General features: G+C 43.7%; 2 protein-coding genes across 3 annotated transcripts; both read right to left on the bottom strand.

The window, feature by feature from the left end:
• Positions 1-3287: 3287 nt before the first annotated feature.
• LOC121542356 (GTP-binding nuclear protein Ran) lies at positions 3288-7201 on the bottom strand. Its single transcript, XM_041851762.2, has 7 exons — positions 7155-7201; positions 6173-6236; positions 5966-6050; positions 4750-4875; positions 4138-4325; positions 3834-4004; positions 3288-3667 (listed from the first exon to the last, which is right to left on the bottom strand). Exons 2-7 carry the CDS (start codon positions 6203-6205, stop codon positions 3623-3625), a joined length of 648 nt encoding a protein of 215 aa, XP_041707696.1. The 5' UTR covers positions 6206-6236; positions 7155-7201; the 3' UTR covers positions 3288-3622.
• A 288-nt stretch (positions 7202-7489) lies between these two features.
• LOC121542342 (NADH dehydrogenase [ubiquinone] iron-sulfur protein 8, mitochondrial-like) lies at positions 7490-19618 on the bottom strand. 2 transcript variants are annotated; one of them, XM_041851747.1, is made up of 7 exons: positions 19471-19618; positions 18674-18728; positions 18461-18529; positions 18140-18229; positions 9190-9362; positions 8324-8452; positions 7490-7954 (listed from the first exon to the last, which is right to left on the bottom strand). In XM_041851747.1, exons 2-7 carry the CDS (start codon positions 18711-18713, stop codon positions 7823-7825), a joined length of 633 nt encoding a protein of 210 aa, XP_041707681.1. In that variant the 5' UTR covers positions 18714-18728; positions 19471-19618; the 3' UTR covers positions 7490-7822. The 2 variants fall into 2 exon arrangements, with proteins under 2 accessions (XP_041707681.1, XP_041707686.1); XM_041851752.1 differs by lacking the exon at positions 18140-18229.
• Positions 19619-20896: the final 1278 nt, after the last annotated feature.

Below are 20896 nucleotides of genomic sequence, written 5' to 3'. Positions count from 1 at the left end.
AGTGATGACCACAAAAGTGGTTTTTATACTTTTCCTCATTAAATAAGATTTGGTTCATGTGATCACCTAATCAGTATCTAATTCAGTAGAATGAGGTGTGCCTGTGTTGGAATTCAACAGACACTGGAATGGCTGTCATACATGTCGAGATGCTGATTTAAGAAAAATGTGCAGTGGTCTCTTAATTTTTCCCACAGCTGTATGTCACATATGTGCACCACGTCATTGCTCTCACTCTGCTGTGTCCACTGAGCTGTTGGGCCTGTCCTGCAACATTTTACTATTTTATTAGATGCTCTTATCCAGAGCAACTTACAGAAGTGATTGCATACATTTTTGTACTGGTCCCCCGTGGGAATCAAACCCTGGCGTTGCAAGCGCCATGCTCTATTAAATGAGGCACACGGGACCATCAACCTCATTTGATAACACTGTGCAGGCCTCTTGCTAGCTTTCGCTCAAATGCGAGGGACTGAAGCTCATTGGCTAGAACTCGAATTGCATGGCACAGCTTCAAGAAAACGGTTGCTTTCAAACTACAGTGGCCTCCATCATTCTTAAATGGAAGAAGTTTGGTACCACCAAGACTCTTCCTAGAGCTGGCTGCCCAGCTAAACTGAGAAATTGGGGAGAAGGGTCTTGGTCAGGGAGGTGACCAAGAACCCGATGGTCACTCTGACAGAGCTCCAGAGTTCCTCTGTGGAGATGGGAGAACTTTTCAGAAGGACAACCATCTCTGCAGGACTCCACCAATCAGGCCTTTATGGTAGAGTGGCCAGATGGAAGCCACTCCTCAGTAAAAGGCATTTGACAGCCCGCTTGGAGTTTGCCGAAAGGACACTCAGACCATGAGAAACAAGATTCTCTGGTCTGATAAAACCAAGATTGAACTCTTTGGCCCGAATGCCAAGCGTCATGTCTGGAGGAAACCTGGCACCATCCTTACGGTGAAGCATGGTGGTGGCAGAATCATGCTGTGGGTTTGTTTTTCAGCGGCAGGGACTGGGAGACTAGTCAGGATCGAGGGAAAGATGAATGGAGCAAAGTACAGAGAGATCCTTGATGAAAACCTGCTCCAGAGCGCTCAGGACCTCAGACTGGGGCGAAGGTTAACCTTCCAACAGGACAACGACCCTAAACACACATCCAAGACAACGCAGGAGTGGCTTCTAGACAAGTCTCTGAATGTCCTTGAGTGGCCCAGCCAGAGCCCGGACTTGAACCCGATCGAACATCTCTGGAGACCTGAAAATAGCTAGGCAGCGACGCTCCCCATCCAACATGAAAGAGCTTGAGGATCTGCAGAGAAGAATGGGAGAAACTCCCAAATACATATGTGCCAAGCTTGTAGCGTCATACCCAAGAAGACCCGAGGCCGTAATCGCTGCCAAACGTGCGTCAAATTACTGAGTAAAGGGTCTGAATACTTATGTAAATGTGATGTGTTTTATACATTTAACTTTTCTAAAAACCTGTTTTTGCTTTTTCATTATGGGGTATTGTCTAGATTGATGAGGGGGGAAAAAACTATTATCCATTTTAAAATAAGGTTGTAACAAAATGGGGAAAGTCAAGGACCAGTATGAAAATATATGCGCTCCGGATAAGAGTGTCTGCTAAATGACTAAAATGTAAATGTCTGAATACTTCCCGAATGCACTGCATTAATTAGGTACAGTGGGGAAAAAAAGTATTTAGTCAGCCACCAATTGTGCAAGTTCTCCCACTTAAAAAGATGAGGCACGTCAACTATGACAGACAAATTGAGAAAAAAAAATCCAGAAAATCACATTGTAGGATTTGTAATGAATTTATTAGCAAATTATGGTGGAAAATAAGTATTGGTCACCTACAAACAAGCAGGATTTCTGGCTCTCACAGACCTGTAACTTCTTCTTTAAGAGGCTCCTCTGTCCTCCACTCGTTACCTGTATTAATGGCACCTGATTGAACTTATCAGTATAAAAGACACCTGTCCACAACCTCAAACAGTCACACTCCAAACTCCACTATGGCCAAGACCAAAGAGCTGTCAAAGGACACCAGAAACAAAATTGTAGACCTGCACCAGGCTGGGAAAACTGAATCTGCAATAGGTAAGCAGCTTGGTTTGAAGAAATCAACTGTGGGAGCAATTATTAGGAAATGGAAGACATACAAGACCACTGATAATCCCCCTCGATCTGGGGCTCCACGCAAGATCTCACCCCGTGGGGTCAAAATGATCACAAGAACAGTGAGCAAGAATCCCAGAACCACACGGGGGGACCTAGTGAATGACCTGCAGAGAGCTGGGACCAAAGTAACAAAGCCTACCATCAGTAACACACTACGCCGCCAGGGACTCAAATCCTGCAGTGCCAGACGTGTCCCCCTGCTTAAGCCAGTACATGTCCAGGCCCGTCTGAAGTTTGCTAGAGTGCATTTGGATGATCCAGAAGAGGATTAGGAGAATGTCATATGGTCAGATGAAACCAAAATAGAACTTTTTGGTAAAAACTCAACTCGTCGTGTTTGGAGGACAAAGAATGCTGAGTTGCATCCAAAGAACACCATACCTACTGTGAAGCATGGGGGTGGAAACATCATGCTTTGGGGCTGTTTTTCTGCAAAGGGACCAGGTCGACTGATCCGTGTAAAGGAAAGAATGAATGGGGCCATGTATCGTGAGAATTTGAGTGAAAACCTCCTTCCATCAGCAAGGGCATTGAAGATGAAACGTGGCTGGGTCTTTCAGCATGACAATGATCCCAAACACAACGCCCGGGCAACGAAGGAGTGGCTTCGTAAGAAGCATTTCAAGGTCCTGGAGTGGCCTAGCCAGTCTCCAGATCTCCACCCCATAGAAAATCTTTGGAGGGAGTTGAAAGTCTGTGTTGGCCAGCGACAGCCCCAAAACATCACTGCTCTAGATGAGATCTGCATGGAGGAATGGGCCTCACCAAATACTTATTTTCCACCATAATTTGCAAATAAATTCATTAGAAATCCTACAATGTGATTTTCTGGAGGAAAAAATGCTCAATTTGTCTGTCATAGTTGACGTGTACCTATGATGAAAATTACAGGCCTCTCATCTTTTTAAGTGGGAGAACTTGCACAATTGGTGGCTGACTAAATACTTTTTTCCCCCCACTGTATAAGGAACCTTAAGTAATTTATTTCCGGAATTGACCCCAACCCTAGCCTTATATCAGCTACTTAAGATTAGCATCTACCATGCTAAACTTCTACCCCTAGTCACACGTTAAAACACTTAGCAAAACAATGAATCAGAGAACTGCATGTTATATTGAGAATGTTTTTATTCAAAGTTTATTCCCCCCCCCAAGTGCTTCCGGTTGGTCGGCCTTAGCCCAGCGTGTGCCGGGGAAGGGCAGAGGGTGGTGCTTGATGATGGTGAGTAACATTGCCATGCCAACACTAGGGCGGTGTCTTACAGTGAAACTAGAGAACCACACGACTTCACCATGTTTGTATTTCTTTCCGTTTTAAAACAAGCGAAACAAAAAAATAGAGTTCAAAAATAAAAAATAAATCTGCAACGGGATTTTACAGTAAAGGGGCCAAACTCAGACAACTTCCTACCACGCGGGGGGGGTGAGAGATCATAGGTAACAGGTTAAAGGTCATCATCTTCATCTGGGAGCGCTGTTTCTGATGCAACCTGGAGAGGGTGGAGAAAGTGAATAACGGTTAGGACGATACATAACAAAAGACATTGATATATGTAATAATCTAGCCAATCTAATCCAATTTCATCTGATAACATTTGACAGTCTGGTCTCTATGCAGTCAATATACCCGTGCTGGGCCACTGTGGTTCTACTCACTTTGAGGTCGTGCTCGTACTGCGCGGCGAGAGAGGGGTCCATGAGGATCTCTGGGGGGGCGAGGGCGGGCATGGCCACAAACTCCAGGTTGGGGTCTCCAATCAGCTTCCGCGCTAGCCACAGGAAGGGCTTCTCAAAGTTGTAATTACTCTTAGCAGAGATGTCGTAGTACTGAGAGAGAGGAGGGGGGGTCACAAATGTTGCTTATTTACCCATTATTTCATCAGGGCAAGTCTTTCAGTTTGCACAGAAACCCAAATACACTGCATAAGAACAGTCTACTGTACTAAAGTGTAATAATTACCTGGAGGTTCTTCTTGCGATGGAATACGATGCTCTTGGCTTTGACTTTCCTGTCTTTGATGTCCACCTTGTTGCCGCAGAGGACTATGGGAATGTTCTCACAGACACGCACCAGATCACGATGCCAGTTGGGTACGTTCTTGTAGGTGACTCGAGATGTGACGTCAAACATGATGATCGCACACTGGGCTGGAGAGTGGAAGGTGAGAGTACAAAGTAGGAGTGGAGAGAAAAGAGAAAGGCACAGATGGAGTGAAGAGTCAAAGAAAGCAAGAGAAGGATATAGAAAGGGAGAGTCACAACATGAATCTACTCAACACAGCATCCTTAGAGGGGGCAGTGATTACCCATTGTTAGAATAGCTATTGTCATTCATTAGAGTTCCTGGCCCTGGAGGGCACAACTTCTTCTGGTGTCAAATGGGCTATCAGAAGTACTCTGCTTCAGGGCAAGGTTAACAATGGGTGCAGGACTTTAGCCATTGGTTATAAGAACTTGCCATTGACCTTCCATACAAAGCTCTGTATGCAAGTATTTTAGTAGAGCACAGAGTTCTTCCTCCTGGTCATGAAAAACTCCAGGATAAGCTAATAAGCACTGTTTTATACCATACCTTGGATGTAATAGCCGTCTCGGAGCCCTCCAAACTTCTCCTGCCCGGCTGTGTCCCACACGTTGTATTTGATGGCCCCTCTGTTAGTGTGGAAGACCAGCGGGTGCACCTCCACCCCCAACGTGGCTAGAAGGAAGGAAAGGGGAGAGAAGAGGGGAAACACAACAGGAGAAATGAGGGAGGGGAGAGATTGCAGGAAATAAGGGAGTTAGGTGGAGGGAGAATGGGAAAGAAGAGAAAGGGACAGTTTTACAAGACAGGTCCTAAGAGGCTAGAATGGTGTCTGTGTTTCACTGTGTCACACGCTTTCTGCACATTGCTATTTACATTTAAGTCATTTAGCAGACACTCTTATCCAGAGCGACTTACAAATAGGTGCATTCAACTTAGGATAGCCAGTGGGACAACCACCCCCTGCCCCTTTTATTTTTTATGGGGGGTGTGGGGGTTAGAAGGATTACTGTTATACTATTCCAGGTATTCCTTAAAGAGGTGGATGAACGTAGTGCCCTCGTTTGGGTCTAAGGTCTGATCAGAGCCTGAAGGTAAGGAGGTGCCGTTCCCCTCACAGCTCCGTAGGCAAGCACCATGGTTTTGTAGTAGATGCAAGCTTCAACTGGAAGCCAGTGGAGTGTGCAGAGGAGCGGGGTGATATGAGAGAACTTGGGAAGTTTGAACACCAGACGGGCTGCAGCGTTCTGGATAAGTTGTAGGGGTTTAATGGCACAGGCAGGGAGCCCAGCCAACAGCGAGTTGCAGTAATCCAGACGGGAGATGACAAGTGCCTGGATTAGGACCTGTGCCGCTTTCTGTGTAAGGTAGGGTCATACTCTGCGAATGTTGTAGAGCATGAACCTGCAGGATCGGGTCACCGCTTTGATGATAGCGGAGAAAGCTATCTGATGCCTCCATCCAACCTTTCATATAGGAGGCATCTGCACCCTGACAGTTGAATCTGCCACCATGGCTCCCTCCCAATGCCTAAAACTCTGATTAAGCGTTATACAGTATGAAAAAATGTATGGGGGGGGGAATGTATGCACTCACTAACTGTAAGTCGCTCTGGTAAGAGCGTCTGCTAAATGACTAAAATGCAAAACTATTACAGGCTGTGTTCAGAGGCCTAGCACCCATTTATCATCCCATGTGGCTGTGTTCTCACTATAAATTGTGTGTTGTTGGTTTAAGTAATTACATGCCAATTGGAGTGACTTACCAACATATTTCTTCTCAAACTCTCCCGTCAAATGTCTTTTGACGAAAGTGGTCTTTCCTGTTCCTCCATCGCCAACCAACACAAGCTGAGAGGAATAGAAGTTGAAACATGGGTGGAAACAGCAGCTAGTTACCCATGACCAAACTCAAAATATAATCCTGCTTCATGTTCTAAAACCGTAGACGTCTGAGATATAATAGCCCTCACCTTGAACTGGACCTGTGGCTCGCCTTCTGCCATTGTTAAATGTGTTGTGGTTTTTGATGTTCTCCTAAAAACAGGACAGGGCGCAGTAATGGTTAGCTAGTTACATAACCTGGGTAGCTGGGTTAACTAACTAGCTACAGAGTTAACTGGTTTGCTAACTAGTTGGTAATGATGGGATCGCTAAACTGCAGCAAACTTTCGACATATCGAGACAGCAGCACGCGCCCAGGAACTAGCTAACAAACAAGTAACCTCGCTAGTTAACGCTTGTTTTAGGGCGGTTTTAATTCTAGCAACTTCTTCCAAATCCATTGCATATTTTCCGACATTTGACAACACGATATTAAAACGTGTAAACAATCAGATGATTACAATCGAAATGCAGTTATATGCCTTCTAAATGAAATATTAATCAGTGTTTTATTTGATGTACCTAGTACGGCATGCATTTTTAACGCAGAGGATGGCTAGCTAACAGTTAGCATTTGATGAGTGCGCCACTGATTCAGCAGGCTGCCGCACTTTTCTAGTTTCGACTGGAACAATGTCTGTGCAGCGCTAAAATCTGTCCCCGTTTAGCTAGCTAACAGGCTAAGTAAACGTTTGTTGTGTAAAAACTAACTCAGTCTCAAAGCACAACTGGTAGAATCTGTTATTTGTATGGACAATAACAATAGATAGCGAAACATCCTCAATCACAGAAACAGAACAATTTTTTTAAAAGTCTCGAAATCCAGTTAGTTAGCATTTCGCAAAGCTAACGTTCGCTGCAAGCTAACATGGTAGCTAACGTTCGCTAGTATGGTCTTGAAAATCAATAAAATGGTCTAATAACTCCGCATATTATCAAAATATTTACTAAACTGAGTGTATAAGTACACCAATAACGTTCGTTAGTGTCTCCAATGAAACCCATTTTATTCACAATGATTAAAAATTGAATTTAGACAAGCATCACATCAGGAAAAATGTTTAGACTCACCGCTGTTGAAACGAAGAGGAAAAGAGTAAATGGCTGCGTTCGCGGGAGATTCAGCGTGGATCAGTCAGTTTCCGCCCATGTCATGTGATCAACGCCAGCAATACAACGCTTTTGTTACAACTCCCGATGATTTCATACACGTACAGATGTAGGATCTTAATTTGAGCCAGTTTGCTAGAGCAGGAAAATAATCCTGCAGCAACATGAAATGTTTATTATGCCGATAATGATGAATGGACATTTTTGTAGGTGTTGACACATTTTTCATTAGGGCAAATCAAGCTACAGTATCTACAGTGCCAAGCTATCACTTTTTAACTTCTTCCAAAAGTGGATGAAGAGTACACAAAGAGGCCTTCAGAACATAATTTATTTTCTTCATACAAATACATAACCTACAATTTCATCTACAGTTATAATACTTAAAAGTTTTTGTTAATGGACAAAATGTGCATGAGGTATACACTGATCAAATAATGATTAATGTACAATTTGTGTGTGCACTTTTACACTTGTGTTTATTTGCCTTTGACAATAGGCCTACTGGCTCTCTCTGTTAAAAGTATGATCTATTGCTTTGTTTGTGTAATATTAATTGACATTAGATTGTCTTAGTGTTTACGGTATGCATAGTATATGTAGTTAGGTTGGTTTGCCAGTACGATGGTCTATCTATAGAGGTAGTCTGCATGTATGTTGGCAGCAATCTCTGACTCCCACTGATCTCCATTGTTCAGTAGCTTCTCTTTGTTGTACAGCAACTCCTCGTGGGTCTCCGTGGCAAACTCAAAGTTTGGACCCTGAAGGACATGAAAGAGAGAAATAAGTCCAGAAAGCCCTAGAATACTCCAGAAGTTCTGGAATAGGCTACTGAATGTTCTGTTTTAGAAGTTGACAAGCTGAGAGAAAGAAAGATATATTTTCCTCAGATTATTTTCCTTTTTGTAATTTAACTTTTTGCACATCATTACAACATGGTACATAGCCATAATTTGAAATGTTTCTATTCCTTTGAAACTTTTGTGAGTACTGTTTACTGTTTTTGATTGTATTTTTCACTTTGGTTTATTATCTATTTCAATTGCTTTGGCAATGTAAACATGTTTCCCATCCCAATAAAGCCCATTGAATTGAAAGAAAGAAAGAGAGATGGGTTGTCAGCTGTTTACCTCCACAATAGCATCAACAGGGCAGGCCTCCTGGCAGAAGCCACAGTAGATGCACTTGGTCATGTCGATGTCGTAGCGAGTGGTCCTCCTGCTACCATCTGCACGTGTCTCAGCCTCAATGGTAATGGCCTGGGGCAGACAAGGGGCAGCAGAGAGAGGACATAATGAGCAGGAGGAGGGAATGTAAACCATGTGAACTCTATGGGGACTTAACTGGTCTTTGTAGGGGTTACCTGGTTGGGGTAGCATTCCATAGTAAAGTATATGAAGTTACCTATACCCTGGGTACTGTTGTGAACTGCAGGTACATACAAGCAGGTATTACTGATGTATAAATCAAATCAAATCAAATTTTATTGGTCACATGCGCCGAATACAACAAGTGCAGACATTACAGTGAAATGCTTACTTACAGCCCTTAACCAACAGTGCGTTTATTTTAAACAAAAAAAGTAAGAATAAAAAAAAAAAAAAAAAAAAAAAAAAAGTGTTGAGAAAAACAAAGAGCAGAAGTAAAATAAAGTGACAGTAGGGAGGCTATATATACAGGGGGGTAACGGTGCAGAGTCAATGTGCGGGGGCACCGGCTAGTTGAGGTAGTTGAGGTAATATGTACATGTGGGTAGAGTTAAAGTGACTATGCATAAATACTTAACAGAGTAGCAGCAGCGTAAAAAGGATGGGGTGGGGGGGCAGTGCAGGATAGGCCTATTTACAGGCCTATGTATAGGCCTATTTACAGAAGTTTGTAGTACTAGTGTGTATAGTGACCAGGGCATTGAGGGCAGTGTAGTGCATTGCCAGTGCCAGTGTGTGTATAGGGTGCCAGTGTGTGTATAGGGTACAGTAGGTGTGTATAGGGTCACCTGGGCAGGGCAGACAGCCTCACACAGCTTGCAGGCGATACAACGTTCCTCTCCGTTGGGGTACCGGCGCAGAGCGTGTTCACCACGGAAACGAGGAGACAGGGGACCCTTCTCAAATGGGTAGTTGATGGTAGCGGGCTCGCGGAAAAGGTAACTCATAGTCATCCCCAATCCTGGAGGAGTATGGGAAGACAGGTAAAGGAATGTTATAGAATCTATTAAACAAGAGACAAAATTCACAAATTCTACAGCACAACCGCAGAGTAATGTCTTAAGTGTAAAACTAATTCATGCCTTTTGGTAGAGCTATAAAGTCCGAAAGTTATGGGCAGAGTTAGAAAACTGTCTGTCAGTTTTACAATGTAAATGTACTTTTAATCCGTCTATCTGCCTCTTCCATCAATCCTATTAGCCAATCTGGACCCCTACAAATCATCTGGGCTAGACAATCTGGACCCTTTCTTTCTAAAATTAGCCGCCGAAATTGTCGCAACCTCTATTACTAGCCTGTTCAACCTCTCTTTCGTAACGTCTGAGATCCCCAGAGATTGGAAAGCTGCCGCGGTCATCCCCCTCTTCACAGGGGGTGACACTCTAGATCCAAACTGTTACAGACCTATATCCATCCTGCCCTGCCTTTCGAAAGTTTTTGAAAGCCAAGTTAACAAAACAGATCACTGACCATTTCGAATCCCAACGTACCTTCTCCGCTATGCAATCCGGTTTCCGAGCTGGTCATGGGTGCACCTCAGCCACGCTCAAGGTCCTAAACGATATTATAACCGCGATCGATAATAGACAGTACTGTGCAGCCGTCTTCATCGACCTGGCCAAGGCTTTCGACTGTCAACCACCGCATTCTTATTGGCAGACTAAATAGCCTTGGTTTCTCAAATGACTGCCTCGCCTGGTTCACCAACTACTTCTCAGATAGAGTTCAATGTGTCAAATCGGAGGGCCTGTTGTCTGGACCTATGGCAGTCTCTAGGGGGGTACCACAGGGTTCAATTCTTGGGCCGACTCTTTTCTCCGTGTATATCAATGATGTCGCTCTTGCTGCTGGTGACTCTCAGATCCACCTCTACGCAGACGACACCATTTTGTATACATCTGGCCCTTCATTGGACACTGTGTTAACAAACCTCCAAAACGAGCTTCAATGCCATACAACACTCCTTCAGTAGCCTCCAACTGCTCTTAAACACTAGTAAAACTAAATGCATGTTCTTCAATCGAACGCTGCTGGCACCCGCTCACCCGACTAGAATCACTACTCTCGACGGGTCTGACCTAGAGTAGGTGGACAACTACAAATACCTAGGTGTCTGGTTAGACTGTTAACAATCCTTCCAGAATCAAATTAAGCATCTCCAATCCAAAGTTAAATCTAGAACCGGCTTCCTATTTTGCAACAAAGCCTCCTTCACTCATGCTGCCAAACATGCCCTCGTAAAACTGACTATCCTACCGATCCTTGACTTCGGCGATGTCATTTACAAAATAGCCTCCAACACTCTACTCAGCAAATTGGATGTAGTCTATCACAGTGCCATCCGTTTTGTCACCAAAGCCCTATATACTACCCACCACTGTGACCTGTACGCTCTTGTTGGCTGATCCTCACTACATATTCGTCGCCAAACCCACTGGCTCCAGGCCATCTATAAATCACTGCTAGGCAAATCCCAGCCTTATCTTAGCTCATTGGTCACCATAGCAACACCCATCAGTAATATGCGCTCCAGCAGGTATATCTCACTGGTCATCCCCAAAGCCAACACCTCCTTTGGCCACCATTCCTTCCAGTTCTCTGCTGCCAATGACTGGAACTAATTGCAAAAATCTCTGAAGCTGGAGACTCTTATGTCCCTCACTAACTTTAAGCATCAGTTGTCAGAGCACCTTACCGATCACTACACCTGTACACAGCCCATCTGAAATTAGCCCACCCAACTACCTCATCCCCATATTGTAATTTATTTTGCTAATTTGCACCCCAGTATCTCTATTTGCACATCATCTCTTGCACATCTATCATTCCAGTGTTAATACTAATTGTAATTATTTTGCACTATGGCCTATTTATTGCCTTACCTCCATAACTTCCTACATTTGCACACACTGTACAGTGGGGAAAAAAGTATTTAGTCAGCCACCAATTGTGCAAGTTCTCCCACTTAAAAAGATGAGAGGACTGTAATTTTCATCATAGGTACACGTCAACTATGACAGACAAATTGAGAAATGTTTTTCCAGAAAATCACATTGTAGGATTTTTAATGAATTTATTTGCAAATTATGGTGGAAAATAAGTATTTGGTCACCTACAAACAAGCAAGATTTCTGGCTCTCACAGACCTGTAACTTCTTCTTTAAGAGGCTCCTCTGTCCTCCACTCGTTACCTGTATTAATGGCACCTGTTTGAACTTGTTATCAGTATAAAAGACACCTGTCCACAACCTCAAACTCCAAACTCCACTATGGCCAAGACCAAAGAGCAGTCAAAGGACACCAGAAACAAAATTGTAGACCTGCACCAGGCTGGGAAGACTGAATCTGCAATAGGTAAGCAGCTTGGTTTGAAGAAATCTCCCTCGATCTGGGGCTCCACGCAAGATCTCACCCCGTGGGGTCAAAATGATCACAAGAACGGTGAGCAAAAATCCCAGAACCACACAGGGGGACCTAGTGAATGACCTGCAGAGAGCTGGGACCAAAGTAACAAAGCCTACCATCAGTAACACACTACGCCGCCAGGGACTCAAATCCTGCAGTGCAAGACGTGTCCCCCTGCTTAAGCCAGTACATGTCTAGGCCCGTCTGAAGTAATAAGTATTTGGTCAATAACAAAAGTTTCTCAATACTTTTATATACCCTTTGTTGGCAATGACACAGGTCAAACGTTTTCTGTAAGTCTTCACAAGGTTTTCACACACTGTTGCTGGTATTTTGGCCCATTCCTCCATGCAGATCTCCTCTAGAGCAGTGACGTTTTGGGGCTGTCGCTGGCAACAGACTTTCAACTCCCTCCAAAGATTTTCTATGGGGTTGAGATCTGGAGACTGGCTAGGCCACTCCAGGACCTTGAAATGCTTCTTATGAAGCCACTCCTTCGTTGCCCGGGCGGTGTGTTTGGGATCATTGTAATGTTGAAAGACCCAGCCACGTTTCATCTTCAATGCCCTTGCTGATGGAAGGAGGTTTTCACTCAAAATCTCACGATACATGGCCCCATTTATTCTTTCCTTTACACGGATCAGTCGTCCTGGTCCCTTTGCAGAAAAACAGCCCCAAAGCATGATGTTTCCACCACCATGCTTCACAGTAGGTATGGTGTTCTTTGGATGCCTGGCGGCGTAGGGTTTTACTGATGGTAGGCTTTGTTACTTTGGTCCCAGCTCTCTGCGGGTCATTCACTAGGTCCCCCCGTGTGGTTCTGGGATTTTTGCTCACCGTTCTTGTGATCATTTTGACCCCACGGGGTGAGATCTTGCGTGGAGCCCCAGATCGAGGGAGATTATCAGTGGTCTTGTATGTCTTCCATTTCCTAATAATTGCTCCCACAGTTGATTTCTTCAAACCAAGCTGCTTACCTATTGCAGATTCAGTCTTCCCAGCCTGGTGCAGGTCTACAAGTTCAAACAGGTGCCATTAATACAGGTAACGAGTGGAGGACAGAGGAGCCTCTTAAAGAAGAAGTTACAGGTCTGTGAGAGCCAGAAATCTTGCTCCTTGTAGGTGACCAAATACTTATTTTCCACCATAATTTGCAAATAAATTCATTAAAAATACTACAATCTGATTTTCTGGATTTTTTTTCTCATTTTGTCTGTCATAGTTGACGTGTACCTATGATGAAAATTACAGGCCTCTCATCTTTTTAAGTGGGAGACCTTGCACAATTGGTGGCTGACTAAATACTTTTTTTCCCCACTGTATATATATTTTCTGTTGTATTTTTTGACTGTTTTGTTTATCCCATATGTAAGTCTGTGTTGTTGTTTTTATTGCATTGCTTTGCTTTATCTTGGCCAGGTCGCAGTTGTAAATGAGAACTTGTTCTCAACTGACTTACCTGGTTAAATAAAAAAATTAAGTTCAATCATTTGAAAATAAATTAGACGACCAACAGGACATTAAAAACTGTAATATCTTATGTTTCACCGAGTCATGGCTGAACGACGACATGGATAACATACAGCTGGCGGGATATACGCTACATTGGCAGGATAGAATGGCTGACTCCGGTAAGACAAGGGGTGGCGGTCTGTGTATATTTGTAAACAGCTGGTGCATAAAATCTAATACAAAGGAAGTCTCTAGGTTTTGCTCGCCTGAGGTACAGTATCTCATGATAAGCTGTAGACCACACTATTTACCAAGATAGTTTTTATCTATATTTTTAATAGCTTTCTATTTACCACCACAAACCGATGCAGGCACTAAGATTGCACTCAATTAGCTGTATAAGGCCATAAGTAAACAGCAAAACGTTCATCCGGAGGCAGCGCTCCTAGTGGCCGGGGACTTTAATGCAGGGAAACTGAAATCCGTTCTACCTAATTTCTACCAGCATGTTAAATGTGCAACCAGAGGGGGAAAAAAAAACTCTAGACGTCTTTTACTCTACACACAGAGACGCGTACAAAGCTCTCCCTCACCCTCCATTTGGCAAATCTGACCATAACTCGACCCTCCTGATTCCTGCTTATAAGCAAAAACTAAAGCAGGAAGCACCAGTGACTCGTTAAGGAAGTGTTCAGATGACACAGATGCTAAGCTACAGGACTGTTTTGCTAGCACAGACTGGAATATGTTCCAGGATTCATCCGATAGCATTGAGTACACCACATCAGTCACTGGTTTCATCAATAAATGCATCGATGACGTCATCCCCACAGTGACCGTACGTACATACCCCAACCAGAAGCTATGGATTACAGGCAACATCCGCACTAAGCTAAAGGGTAGAGCTGCTGCTTTCAAGGAGCGGGACTCTAACCCGGACGTTTATAAGAAATCCCGCTATGCCCTCCGACGAACCATCAAACAGGCAAAGAGTCAATACAGGACTAAGATTGGATCGTACTACACCGGCTCTGACGCTCGTCGGATGTGGCAGGGCTTGAAAACTATTACAGACTACAAAGGTAAGCACAGCCGCGAGCTGCCAGTGACACAAGCCTACCAGACGAGCTAAATCACTTCTATGCTCGCTTCGAGGCAAGCAACACTGAAGCATACATGAGAGCATCAGCTGTTCCGGGTGACTATGTGATCAAGCTCTCTGTAGCCGAAGCCGATTTAAGCAGGTCAACATTCACAAGGCCGCAGGGCCAGATGGATTACCAGGACGTGTACTCCGAGCATGCGCTGACCAACTGGCAAGTGTCTTCACTGACATTTTCAACATGTCCCTGACTGAGTCTGTAATACCAACATGTTTCAAGCAGACCACCATAGTCCCTGTGCCCAAGAACACCAAGATAACCTGCCTAAATGACTACCGACCCATAGCACTCACGTCTGTAGCCATGAAGTGCTTTGAAAGGCTGGTCATGGCTCACATCAACAGCATTATCCCAGAAACCCTAGACCCACTCCAATTTGCATACCGCCCCAACAGATCCACAGATGACGCAATCTCTATTGCACTCCACACTGGCCTTTCCCACCTGGACAAGAGGAACACCTACGTGAGAATGCTATTCATTGAATACAGCTCAGCGTTCAACACCATAGTGCCCTCAAAGCTCATCACTAAGCTAAGGACCCTGGGACTAAACACCTCCCACTGCAACTGACGGGCCGCCCCCAGGTGGTAATGGTAGGTAACAACACATCTGCCACGCTGATCCTCAACACGGGGGCCCCTCAGGGGTGCATGCTCAGTCCCCTCCTGTACTCCCTGTTCACCCATGACTGCATGGCCAGGCACGACTCCAACACCATCATTAAGTTCGCCGACAACACAACAGTGGTAGGCCTGATCACAGACAATGATGAGACAGCCTATAGGGAGGAGGTCAGAGACCTGGTCGTGTGGTGCTAGGATAACAACCTCTCCCTCAACGTAATCAAGACAAAGGAGATGATCGTGGACTACATGAAAATAATGTGGAATGAGCACGCCCTCTTTCTCATCGACGGGGCTGTAGTGGAACAGGTTGAGAGCTTCAAGTTCCTTGGTGTCCACATCACCAACAAACTATCATGGTCAAACACACCAAGACAGTCGTGAAGAGGGCACGACAAAGACTATTCCCCCTCAGGAGACTGAAAGGATTTGGCATGGGTCCTCAGATCCTCAAAAAGTTATACAGCTGCACCATCGAGAGCATCCTGACTGGTTGCATCACCGCCTGGTATGGCAACTGCTCGGCCTCCGACCGCAAGGCACTACAGAGGGTAGAGCGTACGGCCCAGTACATCACTGGGGCCAAGCTTCCTGCCATCCAGGACCTCTATACCAGGCGGTGTCAGAGGAAGGCCCTAAAAATTATCAAAGACTCCAGCCACCCTAGTCATTGACTGTTCTCTCTGCTACCGCACGGCAAGTGGTACCGGAGCGCCAAGTCTACAGTGAGGGGAAAAAGTATTTGATCCCCTGCTGATTTTGTACGTTTGCCCACTGACAAAGACATGATCAGTCTATAATTTTAATGGTAGGTTTATTTGAACAGTGAGAGACAGAATAACAACAATAAAATCCAGAAAAACACATGTCAAAAATGTTATAAATTGATTTGCATTTTAATGAGGGAAATAAGTATTTGACCCTTCTGCAAAACATGACTTAGTACTTGGTGGCAAAACCCTTGTTGGCAATCACAAAGGTCAGACGTTTCTTGTAGTTGGCCACCAGGTTTGCACACATCTCAGGAGGGATTTTGTCCCACTCCTCTTTGCAGATCTTCTCCAAGTCATTAAGGTTTCGAGGCTGACGTTTGGCAACTCGAACCTTCAGCTCCCTCCACAGATTTTCTATGGGATTAAGGTCTGGAGACTGGCTAGGCCACTCCAGGTCCTTAATGTGCTTCTTCTTGAGCCACTCCTTTGTTGCCTTGGCCGTGTGTTTTGGGTCATTGTCATGCTGGAATACCCATCCACAACCCATTTTCAATGCCCTGGCTGAGGGAAGGAGGTTCTCATCCAAGATTTGACGGTACATGGCCCCGTCCATCGTCCCCTTTGATACGGTGAAGTTGTCATGTCCCCTTAGCTGAAAAACACCCCCAAAGCATAATGTTTCCACCTCCATGTTTGACGGTGGGGATGGTGTTCTTGGGGTCATAGGCAGCATTCCTCCTCCTCCAAACACGGCGAGTTGAGTTGATGCCAAAGAGCTCCATTTTGGTCTCATCTGACCACAACACTGTCACCCAGTTCTCCTCTGAATCATTCAGATGTTCATTGGCAAACTTCAGACGGCCCTGTATATGTGCTTTCTTGAGCATGGGGACCTTGCGGGCGCTGCAGGATTTCAGTCCTTCACGGCGTAGTGTGTTACCAATTGTTTTCTTGGTGACTATGGTCCCAGCTGCCTTGAGATCATTGACAAGATCCTCCCGTGTAGTTCTGGGCTGATTCTTCACCGTTCTCATGATCATTGCAACTCCACAAGGTGAGATCTTGCATGGAGCCCCAGGCCGAGGGTGATTGACAGTACTTTTGTGTTTTTTCCATTTGCGAATAATCGCACCAACTGTTGTCACCTTCTCACCAAGCTCCTTGGTGATGGTCTTGTAGCCCATTCCAGCCTTGTAGGTCTACAATCTTGTCCCTGACATCCTTGGAGAGCTCTTTGGTCTTGGCCATGGAGGAGAGTTTGGAATCTGATTGATTGATTGCTTCTGTGGACAGGTGTCTTTTATATAGGTAACAAACTGAGCTCAGCTCATTACCTGTATAAAAGACACCTGGGAGCCAGAAATCTTTCTGATTGAGAGGGGGTCAAATACTTATTTCCCTCATTAAAATGCAAATCAATTTATAACATTTTTGACATGCGTTTTTCTGGATTATTTTGTTGTTATTCTGTCTCTCACTGTTCAAATAAACCTACCATTAAAATTATAGACTGATCATTTCTTTGTCAGTGGGCAAACGTACAAAATCAGCAAGGGATCAAATACTTTTTTCCCTCACTGTAGGTCCAAAATGCTTCTACCCCCAAGCCATAAGCCTCCTGAACAGCTAATCATGGCTACCCGGACTATTTGCATTGCCACCCCATCCCCCTCTTTTACGCTGCTGCTACTCTGTTTATTATCTATGCATAGTCACTTTAACTCTACCCACATGTACATATTACCTCAATTACCTCGACTAACTGGTGCCCCCGCACATTGACTCTGTACCGGTACCCCCTGTATATAACCTCCGTACTGTTATTTTATTTTACTGCTGCTCTTTAATTATTTGCCATTTTAATTTTTTTCTTAAGCTGCATTGTTGGTTAAGGGCTTGTAAGCATTTCACTGTAATGTCTACACCGGTTGTATTCGGCGAATGTGGCAAATAACATTTGATTTGCTTTGATTTGTCTATTGGCATACTTCAAGACACGGTATATGGGTTAGACAATATTATTTTTGTCACATATTGAAGAAGCTATTACTTAAATACTGGGAGTCAAATGATACTCCACCATTAAGAGAATGGAAGAATCGAATGCTTTATTATTTAAATATAGAAAAAAAATCTGCCTACAGACAGAAACAACATAACACAATTTGAAGTCATAGGGGGCAGTCTTACAAGTATTAGAAACAACATAGGGTGTGGATACAGTGGGAATGTGAGTCTGAGCAAATGTGATGTCATTAATGTTTGTGGAAATGTATTTAAAACGTTAAGTTGTTTATTGTTTTTGTCTATGTAAATTCCACAAATAGTAAAATAAAATACAAAAAATAATGTAATTCAGGCCTTCGGTGTGTGTGTCACCTCTGAAGAGCTCTGTCCACAGGAGAGTCTGAGCAGCTCGGTCTGTGATGGACCTCATATCAAGGGGAAGCTCTTTGGCATTCACATACTCTACACACACACAGACAAACAGACAGACACAGAGAGAGAGGAAGAGAGGCAAATAATACGAAAGGAAAGGGAGATACCTAGTCAGTTATACAACTGAATGCATTCAACCCAAATGTGTCTTCCACATTTAACCCAACCCCTCTGAATCAGAGAGGTGCGGGGGGCTGCCTTAAATCAGAAACACAATCAAATGAGTAATTACTGCTAAATTTCAACATTTGTGTTACTTACTGTACATCCCTCTCTGTACACTGAGGCTGAAGTGTCGAACCAAGGCAGGGCTGTTGACTCCAAAGGTGCCTAACGAAGAAACATAGAGGACAGTGACACAGGTAGCCATCACCCCTAAATGAATGCAGACAGTCATAAGGATGCAATGCAAGTCCACAATTCACTAACATTGGAAGCTTCTGGGCAATTTAATTTACAGGTGTCTCGTGTTACCTGGCCTGGAGCAGTAAAGCAAACACAATGCAGTAGACATCACAGAAAGAAGAAACTGGAGAGAGAGAGAGAGAGAGTTGGTGCATTTGTTGAAAAGTCAATGTAAAATAGACAAAATATTGGATTCTGATCCCACATGTCCAGCAGCAAAAATAACCCTTCCATGTGACCTCCAGTGAGCACATCCTAAACACATAAGCTATTTGTTAGTGTGCAAGGTGGTGAACAGACTTCCAGGCAGCTGCTTTACCCTGCACTTTCCTAATCTCCCGTCCACAATCTGGCCCTTACGTCACACTGACCTTACAAATAAATGGCATACAATTATAGCCGCACAAACATTTAGGCCTACAGTATAGGTTACTACTGTAGGAATAAATATGGTTAATGTCACTGGCAAACAAAGTTGAAAGAAAAAGCGTGCAGGTCCTCTTAAATCACGTACAGTGTGATATAACATTAACTAGGCTATGATTTGATAAATAAACCTTGAGGAAAAACGGTTCTAAAAAATAAAATAAAAAACACTTTAATAATAAGGCACTATGGACGGTAGGCTATATGAGCTGTCTGTAGCCTATGACAGGTGAAGCCGTCCGGTCAACAATAACTACATGCTACGCACTTGAATATCGTTTGGACAAGTGACGCTCAGTATATCCTTATATTTTCTGAGCATTGATAGTAATTGAAAATGCAGGAATACCAGTTACAAAACTAAATAAACATGACAAATGACTACTTTGTGTAATATAACTGCAAACAGTATCAATCATTGTAAAGATATATAAACCTACCTGCTCCGACAACTTGCCTGTGATAGCATACGCAAGGGGCAGCAGTCACGCCTCGATCACATCGACAGTCTTTTGCATTTTGGTACACCAGAAGTACATTCATTTCCAATGGAATCTGCGTTTGCCTTGCAGCATTGCATTGCAGAGTCTGTTGCAGTGCGTTCTGTGTGGTGCATATGTTGGATTTATCGAACATATGCTCAAACTGTATGCGTAGGCCTCCTGTAGACTCCACTTTTCCAAGCACATACTTCACAATTTTCGACACCTCAAATGGGTTTCCTACATATGCATCCTAACAAAACAAACGCATCCCAACAAGAAGCGATTCATGATCATTTACACATTTATCCTCCACTCCAATTTTAGACTACTACTGTTGTCCATTCAGAACATTTATTTTCACCAAATTCGCTTCACCGACCTCTACTGGACACCGTACTTACAAATATATACTGAACAAAAATATAAATGCAACATGTAAAGTGTTGGTTTCATGAGCTGAAATAAAAGACCCCAGAAATGTTCCATAGAAAAGCTTATTTCTCTCAAATTTTGTGTACACATTTGTTTACATCCCTGTTAGTTAGCATTTCTCCTTTGCCAAGATAATCCATCCACCTGACAGGTGTGGCATATCAAGAAGCTGATTAAACAGCATGGTCATTACACAGGTGCACCTTGTGCTGGGGACAATAAAAGGTCACTCTAAAATGTCACACAACAAAATGTCACCAATGTCTCAAGTTTTGCGGAAACGTGCAATTGGCAGAGCTGTTGCCAGATATTTTAATGTTAATTTCTCTACCAGAGAATTTGGCAGTACCCCAACCAGCCTCACAACCACAGACCACATGTAACCATGCCAGCCCATGAAAAATAACTTTTTTAAATGTATTTTTTAGGAGCTTAGTCCTGCTTTCAACTTACTCTTGAATGCACAACGTGCAATTTCGCAATTGGGTAGTGCATAATCAGTTTTCCTCTTGTCATAGCAGGCATTGCATCCCTCATGTCAGTCATTCCAATGCTGGAATGGTGGCCTAAATGAAAACGTTTGGGAACCCCTGGCGCAGCAGGTCGAATACATTCAGGGACGTGTGGGTATAAGGTCGAATCCCATTGAAGGCACACTTCTGAATTTTTAAAATGTGAAAACACACTTTCTGCACTGTTGTTCAAATAATTCGTTTTATTTAGTATAGTATAAGGTTCTGTTTAAGCACCCTAAAGAATGCCATAGCTTTCGTTTTTTAAAAAGAGTAAACTTGACGGCAAAAAAAGGGGAGCTTGATGTAAATCTGGCATTACAAATGATTATTAGCTAAGAAAGCCAACGATTTACCGCTACGCCACGGAGGTTTGATGAAAACAGCGGAGATAAAAAAAAGTTAATCTAATAATCACACGCTCCTATTTATTGCTG

The sequence above is a fragment of the Coregonus clupeaformis genome, chromosome 3 (assembly GCF_020615455.1).
Source record: "Coregonus clupeaformis isolate EN_2021a chromosome 3, ASM2061545v1, whole genome shotgun sequence".
In the NCBI taxonomy this organism is placed as follows: domain Eukaryota; kingdom Metazoa; phylum Chordata; class Actinopteri; order Salmoniformes; family Salmonidae; genus Coregonus; species Coregonus clupeaformis.
The sequence above is the reverse complement of the archived record's forward strand: the minus strand, read 5'-3'. Positions and strand labels throughout refer to the sequence as shown.

Excerpts from the sequence above, each read along its gene's own strand:
- LOC121542342 (XM_041851747.1), bottom strand. The coding sequence starts at position 18,713 with ATGTCTACTGCATTGTGTTTGCTTTACTGCTCCAGGCCAG. Across the intron at positions 18,530-18,673 it reads GCTTTACTGCTCCAGGCCAG|GCACCTTTGGAGTCAACAGC; the intron begins GTAACACGAGAC and ends TTTCTTCGTTAG. Across the intron at positions 8,453-9,189 it reads AGGCTGTCTGCCCTGCCCAG|GCCATTACCATTGAGGCTGA; the intron begins GTGACCCTATAC and ends TGTCTGCCCCAG.
- LOC121542356 (XM_041851762.2), bottom strand. The coding sequence starts at position 6,205 with ATGGCAGAAGGCGAGCCACAGGTCCAGTTCAAG. Across the intron at positions 6,051-6,172 it reads AGCCACAGGTCCAGTTCAAG|CTTGTGTTGGTTGGCGATGG; the intron begins GTGAGGGCTATT and ends TATTCCTCTCAG. Across the intron at positions 4,005-4,137 it reads ATCGCAAGAAGAACCTCCAG|TACTACGACATCTCTGCTAA; the intron begins GTAATTATTACA and ends CCTCTCTCTCAG.